Here is a 24,533-nt window from a genome sequence, read left to right as displayed (position 1 = left end):
GTGATACTATGCAGTTTTTCCTTTTCTCTCTTTGGCTTATTTCACTTAGCATAATGCCTTCTAATTCATTTCTGTGGTCATAGAAGCGCAATTTCACTCTTTTCAAATGCTGAATAATATTCCAGCATGTGTGTTCTTTATCCGTCCGTCTATAACACTTAAGTTGTTTCCATATTTGGCAAGTACGAATAATGCTGCAGCAAACAAGAAAATACAGAGATCTCTTCGAGAAGTGATTTTGTTTCCTTTAGTATATACCCTGTAGTGGGACTAGTAGATCATACTGTAGTTCTATTTTTAGTTTCTTGAGGAACCTCCATACTGTTTTCCATAGTGACTGTGACACTTTACATTTCCAACAGACTACATGGCTTTCTTGTTCTCCATATCTTCTCCAGCATTTGTTATCTCTTCTCTTTTTGATAATAGATATCATAGCAGGTGTGAACTGATACCTCATTGTGCTTTCGATTTGTTTTTCCCTCAAGATGGGTGTCATTGAGCACCTTTTCATATACCTGTTAGCCATTTGTATATCATCTTTAGAAAAATGGCTATTTAGGTCCTTTACCTATTTTTTGTTTGTTTGCTATTTAGATATATCAGTTCCTTGCATATTTTGGATATTAACATGTTACTGGGTATGTGATCTGCAAATTTTTTTTTTCCCATTCCACAGGCTGCCTTTTCACTTTGTTGATTCCATTTGCTGTGCAGATTTTTTGTTTGACATGGCCCAACTTGTTATTTTTGCTCTTGCTGCCTTCCCTTGCTGTTAAATCCAAAAACATTACTGAGACATTGAGGAGCTTACCCTCTGTGTTTTCTTCTAGGACTTTTGTGGTTGCAGGTCTTAAAGTCAAGCCTTTAATTCATTTTGAGTTTACTTTTGTGTACAGTGATTTAGAGGTTCAATTTTGCTTTTTTGCATGTGGCTATCGACTTTTCCCAGCACAATTTATTGAAGAGACTATTCTTTCTCCATTGTATATTCTTGGCTTCTTTACTGAAAATTAATTGATCATATAAGAACAGGTTTATTTTGGGGCTATTATGTTCCATTAATCCAGGTGTCTGTTATTATGCCAGTACCCTACTGTTTTGATTACTAAAGCTTTGTAATACTTTGAAATCAGAAAGTGTTATGTTGCCAGTTTTATTTACCATTTTCAAAATTGCTTAGGTATTTGGAATATTTTGTGCCTCCATATAAATTTTAGGATTCTGTTTTATATCTGTGAAAAAATGTCATTAGAATTTTTATAAAGATTGCATTAAATCTGTAGATTGCTTTGGGTGGTATGACATTTTAATGATATTAATTCTTCCAGTCCATGAATATAGAATATTTTTACATTATTTGTGTCTCCTTAATTTCTGTCATCAATATCTTATAGTTTTCAACATACAGATCTTTCATCTTCTTGTTTAAATTTATTCCTAGGTATTTTATTTTCTTTGAAGTCATCATAAGCAGCATTCTTTTCTTAATTTCTCTTACTGATTGTTCTTTGTTAGTCTGTGGAAAATCAGCTGATTTCTGTATATTGATTTTGTATCTTGCAACTTTACTGAAACTGTTTATTATTTCTAACAGTTTTCTGGTGGAGTCCTTAGGGTTTTCTATTTTATAATATTATATCATCTGCAAACAGAGACAATTTTATTTCTTTTTACCCAATTTGGATTTCTTTTCTTTCTTTTTCTTGACTAATTTCTCTGGCTATCACTTCCAGTACAATTTTGGATAAAGAGAGTGGGCATCTTTGTCTTTTTCTTGATCTTAGAAGAAAAGCTTTCTACTTTTCACTCTCAAGAATGATGTAAGCTACAGTCTTGTTATATATGGACTTTGTTATGTTAAGATACATTCTATCTTTAATTTGTTAAGCATTTTTATCATGAAAAGATACTGAATTTTGTCAAATGCTTTTTCTGCATCTATTCAGATAATTATATAATTTTTATCCTTCATTTTACTACTGTGTTGTATTACATTGCCTAATAGGTATATGTTGAATTATCCTTGCATTCCAGGAATAAATCCAGCTTGATGGTGCTGTATGATCCTTTAAATGTTTGAATCTGGCTTGCTAATATTTTGTTGAGGACTTTTGGATCTATGTTCACCAGGGATATTGTTCTGTGAATTTCTTTCCTTGTAATGTCCTCGTATGACTTTGGTATCAGGGTAATGCTGGCCTTGTGAAATAAATTTGGAAGTGATTCTCTTCTACATTTTGGAATAATTTAATAAGGACTGCTACTAATGTTTGCTAGAACTCCCCAGTGAGCCATCTGATCCTGGACTTTCCCTTTTTTTCTAATTACTGATTCAGTCTGCTTACTAGTAATTGGTCTGTTCAGGTTTTCTATTTCTTCATGATTCAGTCTTTAGTAGTGGTATGTTTCTAGGATTTATGTATTTTTCTAATTTTTTGGCATATAATTTAATTGCTAATAGTAGTTTCTTATAATCCTTAGTACTTCTGTGTTATCAGTAGTCAAGGCTTCACTTTCATTTCTGATTTTTTTTTTAGTCTTTTCTCTTTTTTCTTAGTCTAGCTAAAATTTTGTCAATTTTTTTATCTTAAAAAAACAGTTCTTTATTTCATTGATCTTTCCTATTTTCATTTGAGTCTCCACTAAATTTATTACTGCTGTGATCTTTATTATTTCCTTCTGCTAACTTCAGGCTTGGTTTGTTGTTCTGTTTCTAGTTCTGTCTTAAAGTGTGAAGTTAGGTTGTCTTTGAGATTTTTCTTTTTTCTTAATGAAAGCATTTATGGCTATCCCCCATTTTCCTCTTAGAACTGCTTTTGCTGCACCCCATAAAGTTTGATATGTTGTGTTTCCAATTTCATTTGTCTCAAGATATTTTTAGTATTCCCTTTTGATTTCTTCTTTGACTCATTGGTTATTCAGGAAGATGTTTTTTAATCTCCACATATTTGTGAGTTTTCCAGTTTTCCTTCTGCTTTTAATTTCTAGCTTCATACCATTTTGGTCAAAAAACGTATAATTTCAGTCTTTGTAAATTTTTTAAGACTTGTCCTATGGCCAAACATATGATTGGTCCTGGAGAACGTTCCACGTGCTCTTGAGTAAAATATATATTCTGCTACTGTTGGATGACTATTCTGCATATTTTTGTTGGTTCTATCTTGTCTAACAGGTAGTTTAAGTCCAATGTTTCCTTATTGATTTTCTGACTGGATGATCTGTCCGTTGTTAAAAGTAGGATATGAAGTTCCCTACTATTACTGTGTTGCTGTTTATTTCTGCCTTCAGATCTGTTTATATTTGCTTTATATATTTAGCTGCTCTGATGTGGGTACATAAATTTTTACAATTGTTATATCCTTCTGATGAATTGACCCATTTATCATTACATAATGACCTCCTTTTCTTTTTGTTACAGATTTTGGCTTAAAGTCTATAATATCTAATATAATTCTACCTGCTTTCTTTTGGTTTCCATTTGCATGGCATACTGTCTTCCATAATTACACTTTCAGTCTACATGTGTCCTTAAAACTAAAGTATGTTTCTTATGAGCATATATAAAAGTTTTTTTTATTCTTTTTTTTTTTAATCTCTTCAGCCACTCTATGTCTTTTCTTTTTTCACTCTATGACTTTTGATTGGAGAATTTAAGTCCATCTACATATAAAGTAACTATTGATAGGTATGGGTTTACTGTTGTCATTTTGGTAGTTGTCTTCTGGAGGTTTTGTAGTTCCTTTTTTCCTTTCTTCCTTCTTGCTCTTTATCTCTGTGATTTGATCATTTTCCGTAGCTGTGTGCTTGATTCCTTCTACTTCATCTTCTGTATATCTACTATACGTTTTTGTTTTGTGGTTACTATGAGGCTTATATAAAACATCTTATGTTTATACAATCTATTTTAAGCCAATCATGACTAACTCAAACTCATACAATAGCTCTATATTTTATAACGTACACCGCGTTTTATGGGTTTTTTTGAAGATTTTTTTACAATTTATTGGAGAAAGAGAGAGTGTGCGAGCACTGGGGGGAGAGGCTGAGGGAGAAGCAGACTCCCCACTGAGCAGGGACCCCCCCCCCATGTGAGGCTCAATCCCAGGACCACAGGATCATGATGTGAGCCAAAGGTAGACCACCCCAACTGCTGAGGCACCAAGGTGCCCTAACATTTTATGTTTTTGATGGCACAGTTTATGACTTTTTATATTGTATATCCATTAACAAATTATTACAGTTATTTTATAGCTTTTGTCTTTTAAGCTTTATGCATGAGTTATAAGTGATTTATCCATCACTGTTGCAATATTAGAGTATTATGAATTAACTTTATATTTGCCTTTACCCTAGTAAGTTTTGTATTTTCATGTAATTCCTATTACTTCTTTGTATCCTTTCATTTCAGCTCAAAGACCACCCTTCAGTATTTTTTATAAAGCTGGTCTAATTGTGATGAATTCCTTCAGTTTTTGTTTGTTTGGAAAACTCCATTTCTTTGCCATTTCTGAAGGACAGCTCTTTTTGGTAGAGTACTCTTGGTTGATGGTTTTTTCCTTTCTATCAGCACCTTGAATATCTCCTCCTGCTCTTTCTGGCCTGCAATTTTCTGCTGAAAAATCTTCTCATTGTCTTATGAGGGTTCCCTTGTAAGCAGTCAGTTGCTTTCCTCTTGCTGCTTTTAAGATTCTTTGTTTTCAACTTCTGATAATTTAATTATAGTGTGTCTAAATGTTAGCCTCCCTGATTCAACTTATTTGGTATTTTGGGGCTACCTATATCTGGATATCTGTTTATTTCTCCAGGTTAGGGAAGTTTTCAGCCATTATTTCTTCAAACAAGCTTTCTTCCCCTTTCTTTCTCTCTTCTCCTCCTTGGATTCCTATAATATGAACATCAGTCCACTTGATGGTGTCCCATATATTCCTCAAGCTATCTTCACTCTTTTCTTTTTGTTTTCTGATTAGATGAATTGCACCGCCCTGTCTTCATGTGCATTGTTCCTTTCTTCTACTTCATCTGGACTCTTATTGAACCACTCTATTAAAATTTTCACATCATATTGCATTCTTCATCTGATTTGTATTTAGTACTTTTTAATGATTTTCTATTTCTTTGTTGAAATTCTCACTTCTTTCATGTATTGCTTTTGTAACCTCTGTGAGCATCTTTATGACAGCTGTTTTGAACTCATTTAGGTAAATTAACTTATTCATGTTTCATTAAGGTTGGTTTCTGGAGATTTATCTTGTTCTTTTGTTTGGAACATATTACCCTGTTGTTTTTTGTTTTGTTTTTTGTTTTCTATTTTTTGGGTTTTTTTGTTTGTTTGTTTTCATTTTCTTGTCTCTGTTAGTTTCTGCACATTAGATAAAATACCCATGTCCTCTAGTCTTGTCAGAGTGGCTTATGTAGGACACAAACTGCATCAATAAGCACAGCCCAACCTCCTGGTTGTCTCTCAAATATCTATGATTATCCCTGATAATCATAGTGTTTGTTCTTAGAGGTTCCCTGTGGTTGAGACTGTGCCAAAATCCATCAGTGTTTCAAAGGGAATGACATAGTCAGCACCTACGTGTGGGGTTGATCTGGAGCCAGACCCTCGGGCAGCAGCTAAGAAAGCATGCAGTCAAACTGCTTCTGGAGGGATACTGGGAGATAGGCATTTTTGCCTGGTCTCTCTACTAGCCGTAAGGGGGTGCTCCTTCACCCATTTAGAAACTGCTTATTTGCTATAATCCTCTAGGACTTGTAAATACAATCTTCTATCAGAGCAAGGTGATTTGGCTGCCTAAATCCTGGATGGCTAAACTATAAAAGTGAGGACACTAGATGTGTGGACAAGCTCTTTCAAGGTAGATACTGGCAGCTTGATTTTATTATTGAAGTTAGCCAGAGAGAGATGGTGAGGGAAGTGCTCATCAATTCTTTTGGGTCCTAGGGAGGATAATAGTCAACAGCTAAATGGACTAAAAGACAGACCCACATGCTCCAGCTTATAAAGTACATAGTCACACCCTTCCAGGGCAAGATGGGCATTTTTGTCTGCTCTCTCTCTGCTGAGCCCTGGGAGCATAGCCATGGCAAGTACTCATGCGCATACCTTTTGTTTCTTTGTCTGCTGCAGTCCTATGGGACTTGTAAATGGAAATCCAGTTGTCTATCAGAACCAGGTGATCTGGGGGCCTGTCTCTTGGGTGACAGCAACCAAAGCTGGGTGTCAGACATGTACAAGCTCCTTTCCAGAAGGATGTTGGTTACCTGTTTTTATTGTCAGAGTGAGCAAAAAGAAGAAGGTGGGGGAGGTGCCCGCTGGCTCTTTTGGGCTCCAGAGAGGATCACAGTACCTAGATATAAGCAGTTTCAATGTGGGTATTTTCTCAGTTGCCTAAATTACAGTAGTTACTCAGCTAGTTTTTAGATTTCTCTTGGAAGAAATTGCTCTGTGTGTAGTTCTGTGTGTACATTGGGTGTGTCCGTGGGAGGAGGGAAATTCAGAAGCCTCCCATGTCACATATTGGTCAAAAGCTTTCAGCATTATGTTGAACTAAAAAACACAGTGCAGACAGTATTCTGTTTTACATCAATCAAATACAGGGATTAAGTTATGAGCAGTCAGATGGAAGAAGCCAATAGAGCAAGGCATGTGGGAAGAGGTGTGGAGCACACTACTCTCCCAGCAATTCCACATGTTCACTAACCCAGAAGCTCTCTGTCATACAATCTTGGTTCTTTTTTCCTTTTCAATCAGATGTTTACTGACCTGTGAGATAGGTTTATCTCTTTTAGTTCTGTGAATTTCAATTTCTGTAAAATACTTTTCATTTCTGTAAAACATTTTTACAGAATGTAAACATGATTTTTTTTAACCAACCAAAAAATCCAATACTTAGAGCTAAGCTAAAGTCTTAGCTGCTCATTTTTTTTTTCTTTTAGGAAAAAATTGAAAATAAACAGTGTCATTTAAAACCAAACTGTGACTTCTCATCGGTGGCTATTAAGCTATTTCACTTCACATTTCATGTTAATAGTTTATAGTTGATTCTGGCTGATTGACTCATCAGAATATGAAACATAGCACTGAAGATTCATTCCTCCCAATGTACCTCAAGGGGGCTTCAGAAATCTTTACTTCAGGCCCTTTAAGCTGCCTTGCAACCTCCTTGAAGCAATACTACAAAGACAGAAATGCAGTATTGTGAACCAGAGAAGAAAATTCCCATTAGTGCTGAAGGAATTTTTTTCAGCATGGAAGACTATAATTCTAAGTATCGAAGAAACATTTTCAGGTCTTTTATAAGTGATTCTAGCTTTCCTGAATGTGTCCCTTTCTTTCTCAGCATTTGTCAAATGTATTTGAAGTTCATTCAGTTCCCTTGGGTTGCATTTTGAAAGTGGCTCATAGAAATTTAAGCAGACAGTACCCATCAACATTAATGGACTTCCTAAGGCAAAATTCCCTCATACTGGGCTCAATATTAACCTCAGTATGAGATTAGGTTTTACTAAATATTTAGAGAATACTCAATTGTTTAAAAATATCCCAAAAACTATTTCAGTAATGAATTCCAATTAACCATGTAAAATTTAAGAAGCACAACTATTAGATTTGAAGACTATATCCATGGTTTTGTGAAGTCTGTCACCAGAATTGATTGATATATATTTATGAATGCATTTCTTCTGTTTCAATGGGGTTTATAGGCACAGCACTTGTTGTCCAGTGGGACCACGTACATCTCCAGGATAATTACAACCTGGGAAGCTTCACATTCCAGGCAACCCTCCTTATGGATGGACGCATCATCTTTGGATACAAAGAAGTAAGTAATGTATTGATGATGTCCTTTCCCCTTGATCTTGACTTCTGTCTTTTTCTCCAAGTGTCAAGAAAGGGACATTTTATAATCATGAACCTCAAATCGCTTTCTCATATCTTGGTTTCTTTTGCTTCATACAAAAAAAATTTTTTTTAATCTACTAGGTAGCACTGATTATTAGTTCTTTGGATTTTGTTTTGTATTCTGATATCATTGGTATTATGATTAGTGAATTTCATAGAATTATGAAATTATATTCTGATGGTATTATAATGAAATATCTCTAAGAAAAAGTATTTCCAACTTGGAAGGACTTCTCTCCTACATCTGATTATATTTATTTTTGTTTCTTTTTCCTTCCAATTTCCATGACATGTTTTGATTCTAACTCCAAAAGTATTATTATACATGAAAACTTGTGTGGTTCCATGACCCAATACTGAAGGCATATTAGGACCCACAATCCCTTTAACCAGTGTATATTTCAACCCGATAGGCAAAATTAATTAGCATTCTAAATGACAGAAATAAGAATGGAATTTAAACTTATGGTTTGTTTCATTTTACCAAATTCACAAAGCAAAGAATGGAGATTTACTAAATTATTGCCTTAAATTTATAGAATGTCTAAATTAGAATAATAACATGTGTAGCTTAGAAAGTCTATTGACAATATAATCACAGTGTATTAGACAACCTAAACTTTAGAGGAACAAAATAAATATAAGAAAAAATTTCAGAAAAAAAAAAAAGAATAAAATAAAAATATTCCAGGAACAGTAGATGTGATATTTTAGACAGTTGCTAAGCATATTAACCCATGGGTATTTATAATATAATGGGTATTTATAATAATACAGACTCAGTATATCATTTGAAGAGTTATTTTTTGTTAACAAATGCATCTTTGACTAGTAAAAGTATGCTGAAAATTTAAAAATTATTCACTTTGGTCAAGTTTTCTGAAATACATCTTTTCTATAGGGTAAGGGATAGTTTTATTTCAGTTAACTAGGTCAGCTTTTGGAAATCTTATAATCATTTCAAATATTTCCACTCCTTTGGAGAATTCTTCCATGTGGTATTGATCATTTTTACTTGGGGTAATAATATAAATAGAATATAATATAGAATCATAGAATCTGATCTGCTTGGTGCTTCTTATCCACAGCTATGGTTTAATATCATAGCCCTTCATATTCTTGTATCACCTTACTTGCAAGCTGGGAGAATATAGCTCAAAGGGACTCGTTCATTTCTAGTTTTCATAATAATTTAGTATAATTCTAAAACTGCAGAGTATCATTATAGAATGTTAATTTTCAACTATTTTAACCAACAGTGGCAAAGTTTCTGGAAAGAAGTAGGGTCAGTAAGCCTAGAGTCTTAAATCTCACTAACTGTAGGCTTTTTCAAAACGGATTTTTTTTTTTATTATTGTGGTCTCTCTTTCTAGTCTTGATTATAAAAATCATCATCTTTATTTATACTATTCTCATGGATGTCTCACATTGCAGAGTAACAGTTCATTTTTTCTATTCCTTCTTTGTAGTGAATTTGGTATTTTTAAAATGTTTTTTGTTTCTTTATTGTAATCAAAGAAAAATTTTCCACTCTGATTTTCCTGTTTTGTCATGGGGAATATTACATTGATAGGCAATTTTAACACTTTCTTTGTATTTCCAGACTATTATCCTATTGAACACTAGTCCTTCTGAACCCAGAGTTCTAAAGAAGTCATTGCTTTATTATTGGCCTTATTGTTCTTTCTTTATTCTGGTTAGAAACCACATTGAGATATCACCTTACACCCAGTTAGAATGGCCAAAATTGGCAAGACAGGAAACAACATGTGTTGGAGAGGATGTGGAGAAAGGGGAACCCTCTTACACTGTTGGTGGGAATGCAAGTTGGTGCAGCCACTTTGGAGAACAGTGTGGAGATTCCTCAAGAAATTAAAAATAGAACTTCCCTATGACCCTGCAATTGCACTACTGGGTATTTACCCCAAAGATACAGATGTAGTGAAAAGAAGGGCCATCTGTACCCCAATGTTTATAGCAGCACTGGCCACGGTTGCCAAACTGTGGAAAGAACCAAGATGCCCTTCAGCGGACGAATGGATAAGGAAGATGTGGTCCATATACACTATGGAGTATTATGCCTCCATCAGAAAGGATGAATACCCAACTTTTGTAGCAACATGGACGGGACTGGAAGAGATTATGCTGAGTGAAATAAGTCAAGCAGAGAGAGTCAAGTATCATATGGTATCACTTATTTGTGGAACATAACAAATAGCATGGAGGACATGGGGAGTTAGGAGAAGGGAGTTGAGGGAAATTGGAAGGGGAGGTGAACCCTGAGAGACTATGGACTCTGAAAAACAATCTGAAGGGTTTGAAGAGGTGGGGGGGTGGGAGGTTGAGGGAACCAGGTAGTGGGTATTAGAGAGGGCACGGATTGCATGGAGCACTGGGTGTGGTACAAAAACAATGAATACTATTATGCTGAAAATAAATTTTAAAAATGATTAAAAAAAAAAAGAAAGCAATTTTTTATTTCATATTATACCTTAATTTTTTCCAGTAATTGTCATACATTTTATTTTGCTGATGTAAATTTCTATTTGTAAAATTTGCCACAGTAAGGGTTCCCTTGCACTTGAGAAGAAAACTAGATGTTTCTGACATTTCTAGAAAACGTTTATGATCAAAATAGCATAAAATAGTTGTTTACATAATGTATTATCCTTCACAAGGTGCTTTCACATACAGTATAGTTTTCTATTCTTCAGCAATATCGTATATTCTTAATATTCATAAAGGCACTGGTGCTGAAGGCATTTAATAAATGTGTATAGCTTAATTATAGAATTATATCATGCAAAATTATCTTTATTTTATAGCTAAGCATACTGCATCAGAAAGGTTAAATAACATGCTTGAGGTTGCAGAGTTAGTTAAGGACAAATCCAGGACTAAAGGGTCTAATTTGGTGAGGCCAAGGTACCTCAACATTGTTTTTTTCTTTCCCAAGAAGATTATGTATAATAATTCACAAATATATTCTCATTTTTTAATAAATATTGGCTAATGTTTGGTGTTTAATAATCTTTTTATCTGACTCCAATAAATGATACAATTACAATCTCATACAGTTAGAAGTATTCCTAGTTGAGTTACTAATGAAATCATAAGGACTTAATAAAGAGTATAATTTTGCGTTCCTATCCAGGTTAAATTTACAGAACCAACATTATAGATAGGGAATTAAGCATAAACCTTTCTGTACTAAGTTTCTCCTAACTGGCTAATGCCAGCTTTGTTTTATTTTATTTTATGTGAGTGAGAAGAAAAAAAATCCGATGTATGCAGAAACTACCAACAGAGCACTTGGTTTAATTGTAGAGTAAAATTAGTAATGCATTGAATAAACTTATTGACACAAATTTCGTTTTTATTTCCCTCAAGTGATATATTCCAGTGGATAATTATGTTTCTTTTAACTCTTAACATGCCATCTGCCCATACTAACCACTCAGATGACCTTCAACTCTGCCATGTTCCTCATATAGTCATTTCTCCAACAGTATAATTTTTTACAGTACAAACTAGATCAATAATGGTCAAAATTAGAACATACATTTGCACTCATAACAATTTTGCTTATAACAGAATTGAGGTAAGAGGGTACTACTGCTGTTTAAAATAGGATTGAATACAGATTTCTTTGGGTCATTCAGTGCTCCCCCATCAAAATCCCAATGTTCTTCTAGCCATACTGGTAAAAGGAATAGTGGAGGTTTGGATTCCTTTAAATAAGTAAGTTACCTTTCCTGAGGTTGTAGCTCTGTATTTTTGAACTAAAGATTTAAAAATCTATTGTAAGTTTTAGTTCCCCATTGTTACACAGCTGTTTATTTTAGTTCACTTTAAAGATACCATTTACTTGGGATGAAGTGAAAACCCGAAAATCAGATTGTCTTTTTCTTAATTTTCTGTCAGATTACCAATTGTTCACTTTAATGCATTTTCCAGTTTCACAGTATCCATTTGTGTCTTGGGCATCGATTTTAATTATCTGATAAAATTAACCATCTTGCCCTCTATTTCCTTAATATAATAATAATAGTTCCTTTAAGTTTATGGCTTTATCTAGGTTTCCTGTGGGTCTGTTTCTATCATGTCTTTTTTTTTTTTTTGGCTTCTCCTCTAGATTTTCATCCATTGGTCCCATCTCCTTGCATGCCAGATAATTTTTGATCCAATATTGGGCATTGTTTACAACCACTAAAAAGATACTTTGAGGTTGTGGATGATGTTTTCTTCCTCCAATGAGTGTTTGCTTTTTCTGTTTGACAGGTAGGATGGAACAGATTATTTAATACTGTCAGGTCTAAGCTCATTCAAAGTTGAGCATCAGTCCTTATAAAGACTGGTGTATTTCTGGTTAGCACTTAGTCCTAGAAAGTAGTCCTTCAGGAACCTCCGCCTGGGTTTTACTACAGGACCTTTTGCCTTAATGGTCCTGATCCCCTGTGTTTTCCTCAGCTTCAAATCTGAAGTTCTGTTCAGTTTTTCAGTCTCTAAATCTTGCTTGTAAATTGCCAGATGCATTGATAGGAAGGTGGTGTTGCATTGACTTCTGTGATTTCCTTTCTCTGGAATCTTGGCTTTTCGAGTCTTTGCTCTTTGATGGCTACCTGATGCCTTCAACAGGTGCTTTCCATATGTTATTTATCTTTCCTGCTTGATCTCAGTAGGAGAAATGGTCTTTTACAAGTTTGTCTGTCATAGCCAGAAGTCCCATTCACTTTTAATAACCATCTCCTAATTTGATACAATCTAGCATTCATTGAACTCTTCATACATGCCAGGCAGTGACCCAAGTGCTTAAAATTTATCTCATATTCCTCCTCTCTCTCTCTCTGCCTGCGTCTCTGCCTACTTGTGATCTCTGTCAAATAAATAAACAAAATCTTTAAAAAAAAATGTTTGCTCATATAATTCACACACACACACACACACACACACACACACACACACACACACAAGAGGTAGTTGCTTTTATCATTTATAGAGTGAGGAACTGAAACATCCAGAGAGGTTCAGTAACTTTCTCAAATTATTAAACAAAGATTCATCCAAGGGAATATAACTCCAAAGCTTGTAGACCTAATCACTATACTGTACTGCCTCCCTCTGGTCTTGCTTTTTGAGAAATAACTAAACCGAGGGCACCTTGATGGTACAGTCAGTTAAGCATCTGACTGGGTTTTGGCTCAGGTCATGATCTCTAGATCCTGATCTCCAGGTCATGAGATTGAGCCCCCTGTTGAGCCTTGTGTCAGGCACCATGCTCAGCAAGGAGTCTGCTTAAATTTCTCTCTCCTTCTCCCTTTACACCTCCCCCCTCCTCTTGTGTACCCCCCCAAAATAAATAAATAAATCTTTAAAAAAAAAACGGAAATGACTGAACTGCTTCACTCACTTCAATATCTTGGACAGTCTTTCCTAGCTAGTCATTATTATGCTATAACCCTCTTGAGAGCACAAGAAAGAATGGTTTGCTTTTCCATAACATTTATTTTATTTATTTTACTAATCTTTTTTTAAAAGATTTTATTTATTTATTTGACAAAGAGAGAGACAGCAGGAGATGGAATACAAGCAGGGGGGTGCAAGAGAGAGAAGCAGGCTTCCCACTGAGCAGGGAGCCTGATGCAGGGCTGGGTCTCAGGACCTTGGGATCATGACCTGAGCCGAAGGCAGATGCTTAACGACTGAGCCACCCAGGTTCTCCTGTTTTATTAATATTTTAAAAAATGAAAAGAGGTTGTATGTAGTTAAAAAAATAAAATAAAAAATAAATAAAACATGCACCCTTTCTTAAACAATTAGAATTTGGAAAATCACCATTCCCATTTCCTATTCTGTTAATAACCAGCTGTGACCTAGAACCCATATTCTTTATATTGTTTTTAGTTACTATTGAATAATGATGCTTGTTTGCTTGATTACGGTAGATATAGACCTAAAATTCGGGACCATTGATAATGTAACAAGGTATCTACCTACTCATAGATTTCATTCCAAAAACATTAGGAGTTTGAAATCAGATTTCTTACAATCCTGATGCTGTCTTTTGTAGTATACCATAATATTTCAGAAGTTACATTTCCTCTGATTTGTGTTTCTCTTTTTTATTTTGAATTTATTGCATTATTTCTCCTCTTGTATTTTGAATTTAATGTTAATTTAGATACAAACTAGGGGAGGATGTGATTCTTTTTGTTTCTCTTGCAAATATGGTTATTTTCTTTTAACCAGCTCATGGGAGGGATAGGGTAGTCATCAATTTCAGACAGTGCAATTGAAAAAAAGTCATATAATCCTTCTATATGGCAGCAGGGGGGAATCATAGAGAATGTATACCCTACCTGTGAGTCAGCCTATTCTATCCATTTTCTTGGTTGAATACCTGACTGTCTCCTTTAGCAAATCTTAGAGGAGGTCAGTATAGAAGAACTTTATTGTTTATTAAGTAAAATCACTTTCTAATCTATCATTTAAGTGTTTAAACTTAATGTACCTTAGTGTAACATCCACTGTAACATCCACTAACTTCCACTGTTTCTGTGGAAGAATGCATAGTTAATAAATCACCATTGCCAACTGGGTGTAGGTATAAATGGCACCCTTAATACATTTTGAAAATTTCTTTTAAGACTATTTCTCTTATTTAAACTGTAATGAGTCTTCATTCATGGTAATCATCCTGTAAGTACTGAAAGATGAACACTTGCTGAGCTTGTAGAATTTGTGGAAAAAAATAATTCAAGAGAATAAGAGAAACCCAAAAAGAACTGAGCAATGAAACATTTGCCATTGAAATGAAGTTATTTGCCTTTATGGCTACTGCTCTGTGTGTGAGAACGTTGGACATGTGTTTATATAATACATATGCATCCAAAACACTTTATAGTTGTGCCAGTAAATTACTAGAATTACATATATATACAGATATATGTTTGAAATATATACCTATACATTATATATTTATATTCAAATAAAATTCAAATAAAATTTATAAAATTAATAAATTTATGATTCAAGGTTGAGAAAACCTAGATGACATAAAATGCTGATTATAAACTCTTTTTTTTAAAAGATTTTATTTATTTATCTGACAGAGAGAGATCACAAGTAGGCAGAGAGGCAGGCAGAGAGAGAGGAGGAAGCAGGCTCCCTGCTGAGCAGAGAGCCCGATGCAGGGCTCGATCCCAGGACCCTGAGATCATGACCTGAGCCGAAGGCAGCGGCTCAACCCACTGAGCCACCCCGGCGCCCCCTGATTATAAACTCTTAAGAAATCATTCTAAAGATGTAGACACAGATGATTTTACATTATAGTGTTGTCCATATTTTAAATACATGAAATATTAAATGATATCTACATACCTTTATTTAGAATCTAATTCATTTGCATTTGTAGATATACTTTTTTAAGTTATATCACATATAAAAGCTCCTGATGTTTTAATTTCTTTTTACTTTTCACAGTGTAAGAAAATGACAAATTGAACCATTTTCTCTTTATAATGTTCCAATAACAGGATCTACCTAGAAAAAAGTTTTAAAAGGAGAAATTTGGGGGCACCTGGTGGCTTAGTAGGTTAAGCGTACAACTCTTGATTTCAGCTCAGGTCGTGATCTCAGAGTCCTGGGATTGAGCCTCACATTGGACTCCACGCTTAGTGGGGACTCTGCTTGAAGATTCTCTCTCTCCCTCACCAACTTATGTGCGCTCTCTCTCTCTCTTTCATCTCTCCCTTTCAAATAAATAAGTAAATCTTTAAAAAAAAAAAAAAAAGAAAGAAAGAAACAGAAACTTACTATAATGCTGGCCCTGCCCCTAGTTGTTGTTTTCTTGGTGAATGTGTTTCATCTTTCTGGTGCATTTTCTCCTTGAAACCTTCCTCCCTTTCATCCCTGAGAGGTCACTGGGAGGTTGCTCTTGCCTATATCAAGCCACATCCTATCCTCCTGCTCTCACGCTCCATGGCCATAGAGCTCTTTTGTCTCTCCTTGAGGGGAAAGGACTATGCATTCCTCTGGTCTTTCTAAGGTCAAGTAGTTTCCTAATCCCCACTCTTTTCCTCTTGTGTTTTATTCCCAGGCCACGTGTAGGCAAGCTCCCTTGTCTACCTGTAAACCCAGATAGAGTTCCCAGCATGGTTTTACTGTCTTGAGCCCCGCTGCACAACAGTCGTCTGCCTCAGTGTCTTATTTTATATGAAGCTCCAACTCTAGTTGTTAGTTCATTTGGGGGACTCTTTAAATCAGAGCTCACAGTGATTGTGTGTGTGTGCATGCATGAGTGTGTGTTTGCAAAATGGACATGTTGCCAACATTTAGATATCAGAGGTTTTAAACAAAAATACAGATTCGCATTGCCCCTTGAAAAATCAGAAGCCCTCGATCACTTGCTCTGCATTTCTACGTAGCAATAGTTCACTGGGAAGTGTACTTAAGTTATGTTCCCTCCAGTCTCTCCCACAGCAGTTTCTTTGTTCTTACCCTAGGCTAGCACTAGTTTATATAAAGATTCAGCTGTCCTTACTTATTAGCCGTATGTTGTTCTGCTTCCAGATTCTCTATAGGCTGTGATTATGGAGGTGGGGGAGAGAGGGCTATTAAGAACATATCTCTAACTCTGAGAAACAAACTGAGGGTTTTGGAGGGGAGAGGGGCAAGGGGTTGGGTGAGCCTGGTGGTGGGTATTATGGAGGGCACGTATTGCATGGAGCACTGGGTGTGGCGCATGAACAATGAATTTTGGAACACTGAAAAAGAATTAAATTAAATTAAAAACAACAAAAAAAGAACATATCTTTGGCTTATGGCTCTCCTTTGCTTTCATACCCAAGTGCTCAATACCCAGCATATGAAAGGAGATCGGTAACTGTAAGCTAAAAAAAAGACTAAAATAGTTGTGCAAAATGTTAACAATATGCAGGAAAGCAAGTGGATTTTTATATTGTCAAATTTAATTGAAAGCCTTTCTGTTCGAAAGGCAGTTTTCAGACAACCAAGCACTAATACTGAGGACTTTATGTGTTGTTTTGATCGTAATAAAGAAAAGCGTGACTCCTTGTAATTGGATGCCCTACTGAGTAACAGAGAAGCCAGATCTGACATTTAAACGTGATGAGGTAGGAAGTTAAAGGCTGAATGTAGGTGAGAATGGGCAAAATAGTAAGCCTTGGGTTTTCTTCAATGTGTCTATGTTAACTGGCTTGACACCATGTTGCTAATTGGCGAGTGAACAAAAATGAGTTTAGGGTAATTCTTCTCCAGTGATAGGCATGTGATTCCTACTTTGGAAGGCAGACTACGCAATCAGGCCCTTGCTGAGATGCTGTCCCGCCTATTAGATAGATAGCTGGGTCCGTAATGGAAACCAATGAATGTTTTGGTGAGGATTGCCATACAGAAGAGAGAGGAAAATAAAATCCCATTACCTCTGATTCAAGCAGCATGCTGTTACCTCCCTAACTGTTTCAGAGACAGAGGTAAAACTTCACGTTTTATGGGTCGTGTTGGGCCCCTGTGTCCTGGAGAATGACACCACAGCATGGAAGAGACAACAGCTTTTGTCTCTGGACCTTCCCCTGCAGACCAGCGTGCTCTGCCCTACCTTGGCCTATCCCTAATATTTTTTTCCTGTCTTAATTTCATCTGCTTATTGTAACTCCTTTCTGTGTCTATATACTTCATTTGCTTCATTATATCACTTATAGAAAAATTTATACTTAAATAATAGACTTTTCTGTGTCCTGCAAAGTGGAACAAAAATTAAAATACCTAAAAAATAAGAATTTATAAATGCTTGTGTAAGCTGAAATGGAAGCATATTTCAGCTGGTGTTAATGTTCCTTTTCTAGAACTATCCTGTGGAATGAATGTAATTGTAAAAGTCATTATCAGAAATTTATGATTCAATACAAATCATACAGAGGCTGAGTGAAAATTTAGCTTTGCTTCAAACATAAAAAGGCAGCTATTAGAGGCACTTGAAAATAATGAAGGTACATTTCTTTTTTTCTTAAAAAAAAAAAAGCTTCTATAGTTTAGAGTTGGTACTATTTCAGAATGGCTTCCTGAAAACCCTAGGAACTAACTTAGGAAATATATTTTTTTAAGATTTTATTTATTTCTTTGATAGAGACACAGCGAGAAGGGGAACACAAGCAGAGGGAGTGGGAGAGGGAGAAGCAGGCTCCCCACCAAGCAGGGAGCCCGATGTGGGGCTCCATCCCAGGACCCTGGGATCATGACCCAAGCCTAAGGCAGACGCTTAATGACTGAGCCATCCAGGCACCCCATTTAGGAAATATTTTGAGTATGACTGGAAATTTGTAGAAAGGATAAAAAAAAATACTGCTTCCCATAAAGCAAAATTTTTAGAGTGCCTGGACATCATCATTGGCCCTAGCTTCTCTGACTTGAGCACTTCATATCCTTGTACATAGAGAGTCTTCTATAGATTAGGTGACTTTCTTATGCTAATGACACACCAGACCGTCTCTTATGCTAATTTGTGTGATACTGACTATAATTCTAGATGGTTTATTTATACACAGATACACACCCCACACACACAATTGCTCTGTTGCTATTAGTCAAAGTAATTCAAGTTCATTGTGACTTTTAACAATCCTCCTGATTCATCCTAATGGTCCCTAAATTAAATACTCACATGGAATCCTGCAGACTGGTCTGACTTGCTCCCAGAGAGCTGACACAGCCCGATTCCTTACCCACAGTAAGTGAGCGGATGAATGATCCTTTCAGAGAACAGCCCCATGCCTTTGATATCTGGAAATAAAAAGATTACAGTCCAAGAAAGCAAGGTAAAAAGGATATATGACAATCTCAGGTGGAAAGAGACAGACTATTTCTGAAAGAAATCTATGAGAAAACTTGGAATTGTTCATCTTTTCCTCATTAATCTTTTACCATATGAAGCATTTAATTCACTTGTCAAAAGTAGTGTTTTCAAAACCTTATGTGCAATTGTTTCATAAATGGCTTGGTGCCTTCTTGGAAAATGTAGGGAACCAAGAGCTTCTTGTACATTTTCTTTTAATATTTAATAAAATATATAATAAAAGACCCCAGTTTTAGAAAATCTGTACTTGTATTCATGAACTCTATAAAAGTTTAAAGAAAAACATTTGAGGCCAGTGGTATTGCCATAAAATCATCCTTTTCCAAATCTTCTGCTTCTCACCTGTCCATCTCTGGACGTCTCAGTACTCTTCTCCAGTGCTTCCCAGGTGGCCCTTCTCATGGACAGACAACTCCTTTCTCATGGCTTGCAGTCTGAAAGCACCCCCTAGGTGTACAACACAGTGACCCCAACGAAGTGCTCAACACCATTCTTTCACTCAGACCAAGGTTGTGGTGACATCATTGGCTCTCCTCTTTCTCACACCCTCCTCAAATCCATGACCTGGCTTCATAGCAGTGCTTTCACAATTCATCTGGAATCCATCTTTCCATCACTTCCATCTCCTACATGCATCACTCTAGTGTAGTCCAAGCCACCCATCTCTTTTCCAGAAAACTGTGATACCTTCTTAACTAGCTTCTGCGTCTCCCCTTGCCCCCTACAGTCATGATCACACAGAAGCCAGGGTGATTGGTCTTTTTCAGATGTAAAAGAACATCCTTCCTCTGTTCAAAATCCTCTAAACCTTCACTCTACAACGTGAAATCAACCTCAGCCATTGCCGTAGCTTGTGGGGAATGCATGCTCCCTATGATCTACCTCCACCACCTCTCATCTCCTTTGACAATCTTAGTAATTCCTCCTTCTCCAGTGATAACCTTTTAATTCTGAAAGACACCAAAAACAATTAAGTCAAAACCTTTGCCTGTACTGGTCCTTCTACTCAGAGTTTTCCTTACATATCCACATGGCAAGCTCATGACTACAGAAAAGTCATCTCATCACAGAAACTTTCTGTGACTCCTTCTCTTAAGGAAGGCCCCATCCCCTTCTCTCTCTTTACCACACTTTAGTTTCCTCCTTAACACTTTTTAGCATACTCTAGTCTTTTACATTCACTTGTTTTTATGTCAATCTCTGCCCTATAGAATATAAGCTCAGTGATAGCAGGGTATTTGTTCTAGTCTCTTCTATAATCCCTACAGTAATACATAAAATATTTAGCTAATATCTAGTAAATGAGTGAATGAATTCTGGCTTATCAAAGAGCATCTAGAGTGTATATGCCTTTTAGGAAAAATAATTTTTTTAAAGATTTTATTCATTTGAGAGAGAATGAGTGAGAGAGAGCATGAGAGAGGAAAAGGTCAGAGGGAGAAGCAGACTCCCCAAGGAGCTGGGAGCCCGATGCAGGACTCGATCCTGGAAGTCCGGGATCACGACCTGAGCTGAAGGCAGTCACTCAACCAACTGGGCCACCCAGGCACCCGGGGAAAATAATTTTTGTATAGTAAATAATATTCTCAGAAATTTATTTCTACTTTATATTTCCACATTATATTAAGATGCGTAATAGAAATGTTTGTGGTAGTAGTGGTTTGTCAGACACAACCCTCAGAAGTTACTGCCCTATGAATAAGTATAAGTAGAAAACTGGCAGTGAGTTAAATTGTTTCTCTTAGAAGCAGAAGATGATTTCTACCTACCTCAGTTGTCTTTACAGATAGAGTATTTCACCCTAGTTAACAATTTACTTGTTGAAGCTTGGAAAAGTCAAAATCGTTCTATAGAGTGAAGCCATCGAACTGAGGCTTGAAAGCATCTTTACAGCTCAAATACAACTATCTTCCTGAAGGGCTGGCCAATTTAGGATATTTTCAATGACAGAAGACTACCTACCTTGTTATGCTACCCATTTTGATATGGATGGATTTTCCTTAGTTTAAATAAGTCTGAATCTAGGTAACTTAGACACATTAGTCTTCATTTTTTTGGAATCCAGAAGAAAAAGCATAAACTAGGAAATAAAGAGATATAGAAGAGTGAAAACAAAATGCAGAAAATGAAACTCTTCCACTGGAACATTCTCATCTTTCAAGTTTAATTGTACCTAGAAGTAAAGAAGGTATTTATCTGACTCCTTGAACCTAAGGAGGAAGAATCTTTTTCATTTTATGTAGAAATACCCAGAGCTATTTGCCATTGGATCTCTAATAGAAAATGTATTGGTTAGTGTTACTGTGTAACAAATGACCCCAAAATGTAGTTTCTTAAAACAACTCCATTTCTTATTTCTCACAAGATATCTATGGATCAACTTGGCAGTTTAACTGATCTGGTTTGGACTTTGCTCATCTCAACAGTCTCATTCATGTGCCAGCTGTTAGCTGGTGGATTGGTTAGAGGCTACCTGGTCAAAGATGACCTCTGCTCAAAGGAAACATTTCTCCATATGCCTCTCTTATATTTTCAGCAGACCAACAGCATATACCATCATAGAACTGGCCAGAATCCCAGAAAGGAGGTGGAAATGTGCAAGTACATTTTCAATCTTCTCTTTTGCTTCACGTTTGCTGTCATCATCTTTTGCCATGTTACTGAGCCAGAGTCCAAGTGAGAAGGGACCAAAAGTGACAAGGCAAAGGGTATGGATAGAAGGAGGCCATTGATGGAGGCCATTAGTACAATCAGTTCACCACAGATAAAAAGCACAGGAGGAGAGGGTTTGACTCACAGACAAAATATGAAGGAAGGGAGTGAAAGGATGGAAAGCGATGGAACAAAGGAAATCAAAGTGGAACGTAGCTAGCTGATGAGAGAGATAAGGAAGAAAGACTAAAGAGGTAGAATAGAAAATGTGTAAAGAAGGGAAAGCATAAGATACTAGGAGATCTGCAGGAACCCAAACATGTGACCCGAGAAACAAGCTCTTGTATAAAAATATAATATTTGTGGTAGTATAATAGTATTTTCCAACTGATAGCAATACAAACTCAAGTTCCGCTTTGAGTATGGGAAAAGAAGAAATACAATCACTTACCACAGAATTATCTGGTAAAATATATCTCATCTTGAAGAGGGAAATTGCAGTCACAGATGTTGGAGAATGAAAGCAAGTGACAAATACAAGTTAGCAAAGATTTCATACTTAATCCTGATCAGGCATGTATGAATAATGCTACTTAGCAATTGTGACTTAGTGGTTATTAGGATATACAAAATATAACTGGAACTGGAAATATTGTCTATGTTTTTTTCTAATTTTTGTCTTTTCTTCTTTAATTACAAGTCTGTCTTTTTAAAAAGATTTTTATTTGAGAGAGAGAGGAAAAAAAGCACAAGTAGGTGGGGAGAGGCAGAAGGAGGAGGGAAGCAGTGTCCCCACTGAGCAGGGAGCCTGATCGGGGGGCTGGATCCCAGGACCCTGAGATTATGACCCCAGCCAGAGGCAGTCACTTAACCAATTAAGCCACCCAGGCAGCCCTATAAGTCTGTCTTAAATATAAATTACACTTATATTAGCATTTTTTCCTCAACATTGTGTATAAAACTGGGTAATATATAATGTCCACTAAGAAAAGGAGTTATATATATTACTGAGTATGGCTTAATAATCACTAAATAAAAGTATGTCAGAGGTTCATTTAGCAAATGAGCCTTTAGGGACAGAAATGTTGGTTTTGTTTTGTTTCTGCTGTGCAAACACCAGATTACTTCTTTTAAAAAATGTATTTATTTTTATTTATTTATTTTAGAGAGAGAAAGAGAGCGAGAGAAGAGGGGAAGAGAGAGAGGTACAAGCAGACTACACACTGAGGGTGAGCCAGTTTCAGGGCTCAGTTTCACAACCCTGAGATCATGACCCAAGCCAAATCAAGAGTTGAATACTTAACTGTCTGACTCACCCAGATGCCCCATCAGAATATTCTTAATGCTGGTTAAGAACTGGACATACTGACATAAAATTGGCAATACTGTAACATTGTTTAAGAACAGACTAATTTAGTACATAAAGAGAAAATTTTGTCTTACATTTACTTGTTTGGAGATAATTCCATAAATTTCAGATACATTAGAATTTGCTCTTCATTGGTTAATTTCAACAAAATAGCCCTTTTACAATTTCATGATGTCATGGACAAAAATTGAGTAGTAAAGCCCTTATTATAACTTCTGCCCAAGTTATTCTCCTGGCTTCTCATTTCTAGGCTGCTTATTAGGTTTTGTACAACAAGGTCTGATCAAATACGGTCTTAAATGAATTATCCACAGATGGCCCATGGTCTGCTTATTCCACCTTAAGATTTTTGGTACATTTATCCTTCCCTGTTGTTTCTTGGCCCATTATTTATTGCAGATGGTTTCATGCCCATTTTTATGTCTATAAAACTGGTAATAAACATAGTACTCATATCTCCATTGATTCTTTTCTAAATCTAGAAAAATTGGCTTTAAGACTTTGTCTCATTTGTAACTATTTCATATATTCTGAATGTTTTAATTTTTTTTTAAATTGTAAATGTAAAAAATGTCTGTCATATTCAGATTTGGGTTTCACTGAGGTTTAAATTAGGAAATGTGACCTTGAGATGACCCATAAAGTTCATAAGTTTTCCATATAGGTTTCAATCAGAATTGTGAAGTTCAGCATCCATCAACGCTTGCCAAGTTTCACTATCTATCAATCAACAGTGGTTTGTTAAATATATATTTAGCTGTGTACCTATTTGTCCTTCTCTAGGCATTGGATGTATAAGGCCCCTTGTAAACAAGGATTTTTTTAAAAAGCCATGAAAAGTAATATAAAGTATTTTAGGAAAACAGATGATACAAGGAGAGTCTCAATTCCTGAAATGGCAGCCAGCACTGAATGTATTCGTGGTGCGCCTATATGTGCGATGAGGTTTGGCATTTGTCATCAGTTACTCTCCCTGAGAATCTACTGACTTTCATCCTCAAGCAGCTGTCTATAAGACCAGGAACTCTCTTGTCACTTCAGCTCATCTAAAGCACTAAACAGATGTTATGTTTTGCTATTGTATGCCTTTCTTCTCTGATATTTCCCACTCACTCTCTCCCTGGTCCATCATCTCCATCATCACCTACCTTTATCCAGTAAATAGGATGATCACACTACCCGCCCCCACCCCTAAATGAAATTCAAATCTAACACATAGCAATCTGCTTTTTCTTTTCCAGATTCCTGTCTTGGTCACACAGATAAGTTCGACCAATCACCCAGTGAAAGTGGGACTGTCTGATGCCTTTGTCGTTGTCCACAGGATCCAGCAAATTCCCAGTATGTAGAAGGGTAATTGCAAAATCTGAGCCTTCTGTGGGGTAAATTTAAAGGAGACTGACTTCAGGCAGTTGTGATAGATTGAGTAGCAGAATCACTTAACCAATTGCTGCTTGAAAATTATATTGTTTTGTTTATAACTCTTCTTGGCATTTGCTATCTCTCTGGTACTCTTCAACTAATAATATAGGTAAAGCAAAATTAAGCAGCCAGGCCAACAGTGTGTAATTTTGTTTTCTTTGGGATTATTAGCTTGGTGACATAGGTATATTTCTGTCATTAATAAGAAGAGCATAAAGGAATGACAGATTATTTGACTGATGGGTGTATGAGTTTTATTTGTTTGGGTTTTTTTTTTTTTTTTTTGCTTAAATTTATCAGCAAAAGAG

General features: G+C 36.0%; 1 protein-coding gene across 2 annotated transcripts in view; it reads left to right on the top strand.

Moving 5' to 3' along the window:
• The window catches only part of LOC111155565 (plexin domain containing 2), a 462,074-nt gene that overhangs the window by 311,616 nt on the left and 125,925 nt on the right, over positions 1–24,533 (top strand). For both annotated transcript variants that reach the window (XM_022515805.1, XM_022515806.1), the window contains 2 exons: positions 7,711–7,829; positions 24,045–24,144. In XM_022515805.1, the coding sequence (XP_022371513.1) occupies positions 7,711–7,829; positions 24,045–24,144 (219 nt within the window). The remainder of the gene's footprint in view (positions 1–7,710; positions 7,830–24,044; positions 24,145–24,533) is intronic.

Source organism: Enhydra lutris, unplaced genomic scaffold (genome assembly GCF_002288905.1).
Source record: "Enhydra lutris kenyoni isolate GAN:26980312 unplaced genomic scaffold, ASM228890v2 scaffoldscaffold42, whole genome shotgun sequence".
NCBI classification, from domain to species: Eukaryota; Metazoa; Chordata; class Mammalia; order Carnivora; family Mustelidae; genus Enhydra; species Enhydra lutris.
Note: the sequence above shows the minus strand (reverse complement) of the source record. Positions and strands in the feature narration are given on the sequence as shown.